A 12749-nucleotide genomic window follows, 5' to 3' on the forward strand; every position below is an offset into this window, starting at 1 on the left:
CTGCCAGGACTTCATAATCGTCATGGACAACTGAATACTTTTCCAACAAAGCATGAGGCATTCCACGACAAAAATACAATGACACGCCGCCACATTTCTTATTCTTTCTGTAAAGGGAAACTTCAGAGTAACCATCTATGTTAGCAATGTCTAAGCTGTCCGTGAACCAAGTTTCAGTAAACGCTAAAACATTAAATTTGTATTCGAGAAGATTTATGTATGTAGCGACATCATCCACTTTGTTCCTTAATCTCCGAGAATTTAAGCAAAACATAGAAAGGAGTTTATTTTTTGAAACAACTGGTTTTAAGAGCTTTACAATCATCCATATTATAATATATGTCATTGAAAGGCGGGCTATCGTGAAGCATTTCCATGAGTACAGGAACTGCGGATTTACTTTAAACAAGTGTCCTACGCAACTCAATCGTTCTGAGCGGCGTCTGAGGCTAGAGATAGTGGACGTATCTTAGAAAAGTCAGCTTCACTGGCGATGCGCAATGCGACTTCACCGGGAGCCCTTCGAACAGATACTATGCCGTCGTTTTGCCATGTGTACTGATAACCCATCTCTTGAGCGCGTGTGCCTGCCAACCAAAGCAGGCGCTTGTTCTGCGGTGCCAAGTCATTCATGCCACGCACTATCATAGAGTAGAACAATTTACCAGCGCGCATAGCCATTGAACCTAACGCCTCCACATTTTTTGCTCTCATCCGCAGCGACGTTGGCATTTGAAATGTTTGAAATGTTCGAAATTTTTTAATGTTTTTTTTTCATTTGCTGTACTTTTGCGATTACTTCTGTTCGTTTCGTTCCTAATGTGTACCCTGTGGTATTTTTCGTTTCTGTTTTGCCTAATCGTTTTATTTAAACCTATAATCTCTTTTCTATTGTTTTTTTATCGCCTGCTTCTTTATTTACTCTCTGGTGCTTAATTATTTTGTCCCCATTACACGTAGCCTGTTTATTGTTCCTTTGCTGGCTAATGATGTTCCTTGTACATGTTTTTACACTGAACCCCCCCCCCCCCCCCCCCCGCCCTCTATGTAAAACCCTCGAAGGAGGGCCTTTAGGAGTATGCTGAATAAATAAATAAATAAATAGGTGTGGAAAATATTTTTTTTTGCGTTTAACAGGCACGCTCTTTAGAGCGAATATTCTAACAAAAAATTGGTAATTCTTAAATTTAACTTAAGCTTCTTTTTTCGCATTGTGAAAAACAGACGTTTCATTGGTCCGCTATTGCGGGACGCGCCCTATGTCTGTGCATAGGATATGTTCGTGCCGCGAGAAACTTACCCGAGTCCCCGCTTTCCTATGAGAGACTAGTTTGCGCGCACTAAGTGACGGCTCTCGGCATGTCCTGGAGCTGCGTTTACAAATTTTGCTGCCAAGAAAAACATGAATTAGGAAGCGAGACCTCTCCTGCCAGAAGTAAGTGACGGCCATGTTCATGCTCACAAGTGCAACGTGCATGTATTTGTGTGAATTAATTCATGAAGTGGAAGTCGTTCCTGCACGCAATGCGCGGCCACCACCAGTCTTGGAAATGAATGAAACGCATTCCTCGGCGAGTGCGGTTATCATGAGTTGCGCTCGTCCAATTGCTTAATTTGCGCTTTTAAAGCGTCTCCGAGGTTCCTAGGAGAAATGTGCAGAGGGGTCACAGCAGCGGACTGTTGCGTTCTCCGTTCTCTCTCTCTCTCTCTCTCACACACACACACACACACACACACACACACACACACACACACACACACACACACACACACACACACACACACACACACACACACACACACACACACACACACACACACACACACACACACACACACACACACACACACACACACACACACACACACACACACACGCACGCACGCACGCACGCACAAATCTTGTTCCCCTCTTTCGCAATTAAGTGCACAGCTAGCACAGATTCCCGCTGAGCAAAACCCAGCTTGCTGTGTAAATGGCTCTCAGTGATGGGACAACGGGCTTTAGACCTAGCAGGCACCAGATGGTGTGTGCTAAGCTCACTTCGAGTCAAGCGTCTTCCGATGCTTCGGATCTCAAATGAATTGCGTGTGTAGCTGCAATGCCCCGGTAACTTTCGAACGTCTGATGGACACTATCTTCAGTGGACTCAAGTGGGAGACTTGTCTTTGCTACCTCGATGACATCGTCGTTTTTTTTTTTCTTGCGGACTTTCATTCTCATCTCCTCCGACCGAAGCATATCCTCACTTGTCTCACTGACGCTGGGCATCACCTGAATTTGAAAAAGTTCCGCTTTGCTGCCCGACAACCCACCATTTTAGGACACGTCCTTTCTAAAGACGGTATTCTTCTGGTCCCCGCCAAACTTCGCGCTGTTGCGTAATTTCCGAAGCCAACCTCAAGTATATGCATTACGGGAACAGTACCTTCAGCGTGAAAACACGCGGAGATTTTCCTCATCTCGGAACCCCGGACGAAGTCACAAAAACAAGGCGTTAAAATTACGTTGAGGAACAAGACCTAATGCCTCACACGATGTTCTGGTTCAGAAAATCCGCATCCACGGAGGACACCTTTCTTCTGCTACAGGAAGAGGTCCTAACAAACATCAAAAGGATGGACGAGTGATTTATTCTCGCACTCGACCTGAAGGGTGCGTTCGATAGCATTTCGCGCGCATCCATTATAGAAGGCCTAATACAGTCGAACCTTCAACTACGTGAAGGCCTTAAGGTAGGAAGAGACCATAGTGGGTCAGGGATCAAACACGGGTTAATGACATCCTAGTCGACGTCAAGAGGAAGAAATGGGCTTGGGCAGGGCATGTAATGCGAAGGTAAGATAACCGATGGTCCCTCAGGGTAGCAGACTGGATTACAAGGGATAGGAAGCGTTGCAGGGGGTGGCAGAAAGTTAGGCGGACGGATGAGATTAGGAAGTTGGCTGGGATCAGGTTGGTGCAGCTGGCACAGGACAGGCTTAATTGGAGAGATATCGGAGAGGCCTTTGTCCTGCAGTGGGCGTACTCAGGCTGATGCTGATAGTACAGCCACGTTCGGTTTCGGCGAAACACGACCAGACACGATAAAAGTGTCAAACAAAGGAATTCCTCAAGGATCAACAGTATCGCCGCTTTTATTCAACGTAGCCGTGATGGATTCAGCTAAAAGACTGGGCCAAATCCCGGGAGTCGGGCATTCGCTATACGCTGATGGTATAACGATCTGGGTCAGCCTAAGATCCCTAGGCGAAAAGGAAGAAGCACTTCAGCATGCGGCCTCGGGCATGAGGAAGTGCGCCTCAGAAAAGTCTGAGCTGCTGACAGTGAAGGTACCCTGCTATATATAATCATGGCACGCACAACACGGTGCTACTTGATGGGCCGCGTTTCCCGTGCTCCTGCAGCTGTTGATGGAGGAAGCTTGTGAAAATATCAAATCTAAGCACAGGCTCACTTAGACCGGCCGTGCTTAATATTGAGCTTTCCGCAAGTTTGCTTCGTCGCAAAGCGCAGGAGCGCAGAAAAACCGGCCGTCACGCACTCCAGCTAAAGATTTGGCCGGCTGTACATAATACCTGTTCCGAACATAGGGAGGCCTTCTTGTGTACGCAAAACGCCAGACTGACAATAAACACCACTGGCCGGCTGGTCCTGCACAGGATGGGCATGCCAACTGACCTAGACGATGTACTGTCCAAGGGCAGCATCCCACGCCCAGTGCGCAAGGTGGTCGTACATGTCAGCCCCTCGACCAAGAGAATTCACCCCAAATGGGACGCAGGACTTAAAACAGACAGGGCGAAACGCTTTGTTCAAAAGAATAGACAGAAACGACTTAGTGTACTCATCCCTGTATCACAGGAAGGGGTCGGCAGCAGCGGTGGTAGACCACGTACAGCGTCAGCTATAGTAAGGACCTCTATCGCCTCAGAAAAACCCTCAGCAGCAGAGTTGGCCGCAATAGCTCTAGCGATCGTACACAGCTGGCAGACCAATAAAAGCCTATGGACTCTCAGGAAGCCTGCAGGGACAACATGAATGGCAGGATCGACATGAACGCCGGTCCCGCGCTTAGACAGAGCAGCTGCGCAAGGTAAACTGTTGAAGATTCACACATAGCTTGGTTTTTCAGCTTTGTTGCTGAAGTAGCGCTTTCGCTCTAAAAGCAATCCCAGAATTGGCGAAAGATTCAAGTGGGGGTTTATCCAAACCTGCTATTATATTACAGCACGTTTCAGACTAGGTATTTGGAGGATTGCCCCTATTGCGAAGGCTCGCATTCCTCGCTAGACCGCATTACGCGAGACTGTGAGGGCAAGCTGGATCTGTGGAAACTCATATATACACTTCTCGGGAGCAGTGAGATACCCTGCTGGCAAGTTCTGACCTCAACTATTAGCTAAAGTTGATCGAAGCGGTCGAGAAGACTGCAAGAGAGTGTATATTCCTGGCCGAAGGACGTGCTCTCCCATGAATGTTTTTTGTAATTTTCAATGTCTTATATCAATCAATCAACCAATCAATCAATCAATCATCAATCAATCATCAATCAATCGGATTTTTTGCACTTTCCCTGGAAAAGTGGACTCGAGTGGACCTCTGTCGTATTGATGCAAACGCTACTGATTATAGCCTCCGACTTCTGACGTCGCTTGCACGTAGTAACGTCGTATGCCTGGTTTGGCGGGAAAGCCCGGCGCCACTGGTCGTCACCGAGGTGCGAAAGCGGGAACTGTTAAAAATGCATTGTAAATATCCCGCTCGGTTTTGAGGTTTGGTACGCGGCATGGACATCAATAACACTTCTGTTGGGCCTAATTGGTGCATGGTGATGAACGATGTGCGCAAAACATTCGACGAACCACATACACGAAAGAAACACAAAGGACTGCGCCAGTCCTTTGTGTTTCTTTCGTGTATGTGGTTCGTCGAATGTTTTGCGCACATCGTTCGCCAGTCCTTTGTGTTTCTTTCGTGCATGTGGTTCGTCGAATGTTTTGCGCACATCGTTCATCTGCGCTAGTCCTTTGTGTTTCTCCCGTGTATGTGGTTCGTCGAATGTTTTGCGCACATCGTTCATCTGTATCACGCGGCATGGACACTTGGTGGTGTGCACTCTACATAATGCAAGCAATTAAAGCCAGCCTCGAACACCCTTTTGAGGGACCCTTTAAAAGCAGCGGTAAGAGTGGAATGATACTCGTGGCTTATGTGTTCACCATTCGTTGATTTTTGTGACGCCAAATGCTCAGCAGATGAATTGCGAGTGAAAGGGGGTGCAGCGTCTTTCTCAATATGAAAGAATTAGAGCAGAGGCCTTCACGTCGCTGTTCGTAAGTCCCCACGCGCTCGGGACCCGGAAGATTGTTGTTGTTGCCTCGAAAGAGATGGCACATACCCACGGTGGGGGATTGGCCAGGGTTTGGTGCGTAATCAAACAGGAGAAAATTTATCCGGGTTTATGGTGTCGCGCCATACACACGAGGCAGCTTCCGCCGCGCTTCCCGCAAGCATCTGGGACACAGGAGCACTCCCATGTGTTGCTTCGGGACGTTACACGTCCCAGTTGACAAGTTCATTCACAGTGGCTAGCGATAGTCTCTTCGCAATTCACAGTCATGCATGGGGGAACCCTTGACGGTTTCCCGCCAGCTCTCCTCGCTCCCCTACCAGGTGCTGCTGGTGTTTGGCGGCTGGTTCTACGTCGTGTTCGCCGCCGGCGAGCTGTTCCTCCTGCTCTTCAAGGGTGAGTGGCAGACACCATTCCTTAAATGTTTGCACAAGGGACCTTACACGCGCGCCAATGTCGGTGCCTTTCTTGACGGACGCGCCTGATGATGTCCAGGAAGATGAGCACGACGAAGCACTGCCTTGCGTGCTGAGCGACATCTGTTTCGGCATGAGAAAGCACTCGGCGCTCCTTACGGTTTGTAGGCTGCGCGTCCGTCCGATCTGGTCCTCTGGGGCGCCTGCGTGTAAACTTCGCCCCCTTCTTCTTTTGGGGCGAGAGGTATTACACTTCTGACTGGGCCTACCAAAATTTGTTGCTAATTCTCTTTTGCACCAAGAGGCATGAATTCCATCCCTATTATCCAGATTTCGACAGATGGCGGCAACTCTACATCTACTCGGACTGTTTTTGACATCTTTCCAAACTGCGCAAAATATCCGCCCTTCCGTATGTTCAAGAGTTTGTTACAAGAGCACCTGATATCCTTTCGCTCACATGTTGTCATTGCGACTGATGGTTCACATTTTCTTGTTTCGCTATTTTCGCTCTGTCCCGCGATTGGTCGGTCATTCTCCCTCCGTCTCCTCGACTTCACCGCTAATTATTTGACCGACATTTTAGCCGTGGTCTCGGCCTACAACTCTTTTTTTTTGCCATATTTATGACGAGCACATTATATGTGGTCTCTAACTGCGCCTACAGAATCACAGGCTATAGGCATGCTCAAGATTTCGGTACCACCACGCACGTGTTTATTATGGTTAGTTGTGCCTGATCACAGAGGAATCATTTAAATGATGTTTCAGATCCTATGGCGAAAGCATCTCTTCACGGCCACGATATTACTGTCCTCTCGACGTGTGCATATATTACGGCGGCTATATTTCACAGGTAAATGCTAATGTAGGAATTTTAAGCCTCAGTGCTATACTTTATCTACTTTCCGGCAGCATCGAATTCTGTTCTTTGCTGGAGCAGAGGTTTCTTTCACGCGACTACGTTGCCGCGTACCTCGCACTTCTACCTCCACAGATCTTGTCTGGCGCTTTCTCCTTTGTGCCGGTTTTGTGCCGAACACGAAACGATCGATCACTGTCTCCTGTTCGAATTCTCTCTACGGAGGCGCAAAACCCGTCTCATCTTCACGGTCTCGGTTTGTCTACGCGGTTTGCTCTTTCCCTTGGAGCTTCTGAGCTTACGTACAGCAACAGGAATGTGCATTATGGCATCCAAACTTGCATTTTAGTATCAGTGCGTCGAGCCCGGTGCACTTGTGCGACGTGGAAAGCATATAAGCCAAGCATCGGCACTGATATATGCGCGCCGGCCGAAAGGAGTCCCGCCACCGGCGTTAATTTTGGACGGCCCGCGTCCGCGCATCGAGACAGTGGAGAGTGCGAGCATAAAAAGCGTCGTTCTCGAAGGGTATACATCTGTCCTTTCCTTCCCGCAGGGCTGAGCCTTCCCTACCCGAGCGGCAACATGGCGTCCGAGCTATGCCTGCTGGCCTTCCTCACAGTCGTCGAGAGCGTGCGCCTCAGCCTCGGTGCGTGTGCATGCCTGTTGCTGCCGCTGGCTGGGCAGGGATATTTCCACTTCCTTTACGCGAGGTCTGTGCTGATCTGCTGACTAAGGCAGGACGGGTAAATGTACACGCTAGGAAAGAAACCTCCAAGCACGAAAAATCACGAAGGGGCACGCGCGCATCTGCTTTGCTTATATTAGCTGGAGATGTGTGCGGGGTAGAAAAGGCGGGACAGATGGCATTCATGGTAACACAAAATCAACCAGGAAAGGGGCGGGGGCGAGAGAGCCTTACATTGCTAGGCAATATGTTTAGACATGAGAACGAAGACAAGCCCTCTTGTCGAAACATTTAGCAAACTGAGGTTTCACTTCCGCCCCTGGTTGATTTCGTGTAGGAGGTGTCTGGCCACGCAGTTAGGTGTACAGGTGAGGAAGTTATTCATGATATACGTGTAAAAAAGCCAGCAGTCATTCAAACCAAGGAAAGCATGGAGGAAGATAAATACATGCAGAAGTAAAAGAAGCTTAGAGAGCCGTTGCCGTAGCTCAGTTCGTAGACCACCGTGCGCGCCGGTGGGTTCAGATCCCACAAGCGGCATGTGGTCTTCTGTTCTCGCTCTTTCTTTTGTTGTCTTCCATCCAAAAAGTCAAGCACTTCGACAACAACGCAGTCAAAAAGAAACATTCCACTGTGCTTTCGCTGGTTTCAGTGACTATAGTTGGCTTCTTTCATAGGAGGTGCCTGGAAATTGTAGAGCGAAATCACCGATGCGCTATAATTCGTACCATTATTATCGTCGAACACTAAGGTGTGATCTCTCTTTTACTTACTTCCATTTTGCTAAAAAGTATTGCTCATATGCACTTATGAGTGCACTGGTAAGTGCACCGATAAGCGACCCTTCCCAACAGCGTCGGGAGTGGCGCCATGTTCGGGCGACAGCCAATTTGGTCGGCTCATCTGCTGCTGCGCCACAGATGAGCGGCTGCTCTTCCGTGTTGCAGCGCGTGAGTGTATGACGTTAACCCATGTGAGCGGGGTTGGACGTAAGCCGCTGTGAGCGTGGTCACGGCAGCGCAGAATCAAGTCCGAACGGCGGGGCGCGTGGCTTTCGTTATGCGTGGGCTCGGTGTGTGTGTGTGTGTGTGAAAAACTTTATTTCAGGGAGGAAGCTTGAGGTAGCCGGAGCAACCTCTCGCAATCTCTAGGTGGGCTCCTCATTACAGGAGACCATTGGCGACCGCCGCGACTCGGGCTCGGTGGACCAGGGCCTTCTGTCTTGCTAGGTCCGAGCAGCCGAGCAGGGCTGCCTCCCAGTCCTCCCGGGTGGGGTTGGGTTTGGGGGCGAGGTTCGGGGTTGACTGGCATGCCCACACCATGTGAAAGATGTCCGAAGACTTCTCCGCACAGTGTGGGCATTCTCCTGTACAGGCAGGATCAAAGTGTTTTAAAACTGCCGGGCACAGCAGCATTTTGGTGTAAAGGCGGAGGAGTGTGCGTTCCTCCACCTTTGTGAGGCCCTTACAAGGCATGTGATAAATTGCATGGCCGAATTGGAATAATTCAGTAATTTCTCGAAAAGTGAGGGCCGGATTGGGTTCGGGATCCGTATCCAAAGGGTCTGAAGGCGTTGCCCGGAGAGTGAGCGCGCGGGCGGCGGCGTCTGCCGTTTCATTGCCTTCGAGGCCCATATGAGCTGGAGCCCATACAATCGTTCGAGACGCGGGGGCCCCGAGGTAGTTACTGTTTTGAAGGATGCGATGCGCAAAGAGAGGAATGTACCCCTGTTTAATATTTCTGCAGGCCCCTCTCGAGTCGGTGACGATCACTCGCGACTCCTGGTCTGCGGCGGCTAACGCGATGGCAACTTCTTCCGCATGTGTTATGTCTTGAGCTCGGAACGTTAGGCCATTCACCACGATTTTTTGGTGGACGACTGCGGCCGTGTACCACCCCCCATGGTGAGGGCCTGAGGCGTCCACGTAGAAGATGCCATGTTTGTTCCCATAGTGACGGGCCAGTGCCTCCGCCCGCGCAAGGCGCCTGCCACTGTGGTCGTCACGTGTCATGTTGGCCGGAAGAGGGCGTACGTGCAGGGAGCATCTCCAGATTTCAGGAATGCGTACGCGCTCTTCCGTAAGTGTTGGGTGGTGGATGTGTAGTCGGGCTAATAGGCGGCGACCCGACGGCGTTTTTGAAAGCCTTGTGTATTGATGTGTCAAGTGCGCCTCCCGGAGCTCCACGAATGTGTTAACCATCCCCTGGCCCATGAGACGCTGGTTGGATGTGGTGATCGGGAGATCGAGGGCACGCTTGTACATCTTTCTGAGAATCACTTCGAGGGCGTTCTCATCAAACTTGCGCAGGTGGAGGTAAGGAGTCGAGTAGAGGACTCGACTGGTCACGAATGCATGCGCCAGCCGCAAAGCGTCTCTGCACGGCGGAGTTTTGCGAAGTACCTTATGTCATACAGTCCTGTCCTCAGCCTTTTGGGCATTCAGCGTGACGTACTTACACCCGCCATCAAAAGTTTATGCAAGGCGACGAAATTCATTTATTTGCGCCCAAAGCGCACTGCCTATAGGATTTGTTGATGCACCCCGTAGTTTGTATAATTATATTCCAGGATTGAAGGAAAGATGGCGACGAAATTAATAATCTTCCCTAACATTGTATTGTGTAAACTTATGACCGTTGTTGTACCTTATCTGACTTCGTTCTGGAAAGCGCCAAATGGGCGATGAATAAAGCATTTCTGACTGTTCATGCCCAAAATTGCCAGCTCGCGGCTCTGTTCATGATGAAAGACGCGACGAGATTTATCTGAATTACCGCGCGCTACTGGTTTTGCGTTGTTCGAGATTGGCGATCCCGCGCCTTGCCTTGAAACTTCTGCGTCAGCTTTAGATTGACAGCGGCGGTGATTGCCCTTCGACGACCGCCGAGCACACGTGCTGCTTTCGCCGCCGCTGAGTTGTTCAGTTCTTCGTAGGCGCAAGTCAGCCCAATGAGGAGTTCATTTCAGTCTTCTGTCCACTGCATTGTCACCACCAGGTGACATTTGGTGGAGGCGCTGGGTGTGCACCCGACCCCTCCTACAACAGCCGCAGCAGAAAATACCACAGACCGCATCGAGAGCGCCAAAACCAGCTGCCGCCTGAGCTATATACCCGAGCGGGCGCGACAACGGAAAGAAGCTTTGATGTCCGCCATGCGTCCGCCATAGGCGTCGACCCCTGCCATCTTGCTGCAGCTTCGGGTACTTTTAACCTTCAAAGGAAAAGACATACCGCCGCGGTGACTCAGTGGTCATGGCGCTTGGCTGCTGGCTCGAAAGACGCTGGTTCGATCCCGGCTGCGGCGGTCGAAGTTCGATGGAGGCGAAATTCTAGAGGCCGTGTGCTGTGCGATGTCAATGCACGTTAAAGATCCCCAGGTCGTCGAAATTTTCGGAAGCCTTCACTACGGCGTCCCTCATAGCCTGATTTGATTTGGGACGTTAAACCCCCATAAACTAAAGGCAAAGACCCAGAAGAATGGCTCGACCAATTCGAGCGCGTGGCTCAACAAGTGAGAGAATGACGTGAAGCTCCGTTTTTTTTTTTTTGCTTCGGCGGCCCTACTAAAGCGCGCTACGGAAAGCACGAGACCGGTAGTCTCCGAATACCGCGTAAAGAAAGGGCTGACGTACGGCTGCAGTCAAGGATACAACAGCCAGATTAAACTGTTAACATGTATGTAGAAGAAAGGAAACGCCTTTTTTAGTGAGCGGACGCGAACATGGCAGATAGTGGATGAGTCCGATAGAAGAGTACTCCCCGCTGCACGTAAGAACCGCGGGCACGTAAGCATGACAGGAGAAAAGAAAGACATATGCTAAGCGCAAAGGAATCACTTTTTGCCGGCCTCTTAAGAAACCCGCCAAAACCGTCGCCGAATTCGCACAAGAAGCGTTCACCACCGAACGAACCTTTGCGACATGCCCTGACTCGGCAGTACAACCGCCTGGCACATATCTGCAGCTCAGTTTTCCCGGACATGACGACCACCTCAAACGGCTGGTGGGAATTTATCCGAGTCGACAGTGACTGCGTCGACTGCAGTCGTCTTCTTCACGGCCTCAAGCAGCGTCTCCCATAGATGTCATACGCGGAGTGCGGCAGGCACCTCGACTATATAGGACGGCTGCTGCACAAGAACCACAGGCTATTCGCTGCAGAGTTCCGTTGCTGGGGCCTCGGCTCCTCGACAAGACACACCAAACCCTCGTCGATATCAGCTTGCTGCGCCAGAGCACCATCCGTTTGCACTCACCCGCGTGTGACAGAGCCGCAAGCTGCCAAAAAATTCGATGCCTGGAGAACCGCTGACAATTGCCCTCTGTGTCTTGGTTGGGATGAAGCCGGGAAAATCCTGCGACACTGCTACATTGAACTACTAGTTCTAGTTTACTGTAGACACCGCGGCGGTATGTCTTTGCCTTGAAGTTTAAAAGTACCCGAGGCTGCAGCAGGCCAGATATCTTTCAGGCCAACCTCTCTGCCTTTCAAGCCAATAAACTCTCTCTCTCTCTCTCTCTCGATGAAAACTTCCTAGGATCGATCGATCGATCGACGGATGGATGGATGGATGGATGGATGGATGGATGGACGGACGGACGGACGGACGGACGGACGGACGGACGGACGGACGGACGGACGGACGGACGGATGGATGGATGGATGGATGGATGGATGGATGGATGGATGGATGGATGGATGGATGGATGGATGGATGGATGGATGGATGGATGGATGGATGGATGGATGGATGGATGGATGGATGGATGGATGGATGGATGGATGGATGGATGGATGGATGGATGGATGGATGGATGGATGGATGGATGGATGGATGGATGGATGGATGGATGGATGGATGGATGGATGGATGGATGGATGGATGGATGGATGGATGGATGGATGGATGGATGGATGGATGGATGGATGGATGGATGGATGGATGGATGGATGGATGGATGGATGGATGGATGGATGGATGGATGGATGGATGGATGGATGGATGGATGGATGGATGGATGGATGGATGGAGCGAGCGTAGCCTTTGAAACGGAGCGATGGCAGCGGCCACCATGCTCGTCTTTTTCTTTTTTTGTTTAACTGCGTTGTAACTTGTTATTAAAATTCGCCATTTTCTTTAAATACGTCTTCCTATGCTTCTAACTTTATGTCACCCCCCTCCTTTTGAGCCATCAATCTTGCAATCGCTTTTTCTAAATCCCACCGCAGGTTTATTTACATGACCATTGTTATCTCTAAACCCTAGGGTCTCAGGAAGAGTGACTGTGCCAGCATCGACATCGGAATGGATATCATCACATTTTAGAATGAGGTGTTCTATTGTTTCTGCAGATTTGGTTGGTTTGTTGGCCTCAAATAAAACTGGCACAAACCCACTACGACGGAGAAGCCAAGGCACTGGCGATT

The 12749-nt window shown here is 50.1% G+C and overlaps 1 protein-coding gene across 2 annotated transcripts in view; it reads left to right on the plus strand.

Annotated features, from left to right (window-relative positions):
* Positions 1-12749, plus strand: part of LOC144104238 (transmembrane protein 216-like) — a 71923-nt gene that overhangs the window by 28785 nt on the left and 30389 nt on the right. Inside the window, exons 3-4 of one of the 2 annotated variants that reach the window (XM_077637120.1) lie at positions 5657-5750; positions 7189-7281. In XM_077637120.1, coding sequence (XP_077493246.1) covers positions 5657-5750; positions 7189-7281 — 187 coding nt within the window. The remainder of the gene's footprint in view (positions 1-5656; positions 5751-7188; positions 7282-12749) is intronic. The other variant, XM_077637121.1, reaches the window with a different exon arrangement.

The sequence above is a fragment of the Amblyomma americanum genome, chromosome 9 (genome assembly GCF_052857255.1).
Source record: "Amblyomma americanum isolate KBUSLIRL-KWMA chromosome 9, ASM5285725v1, whole genome shotgun sequence".
NCBI lineage: Eukaryota > Metazoa > Arthropoda > Arachnida > Ixodida > Ixodidae > Amblyomma > Amblyomma americanum.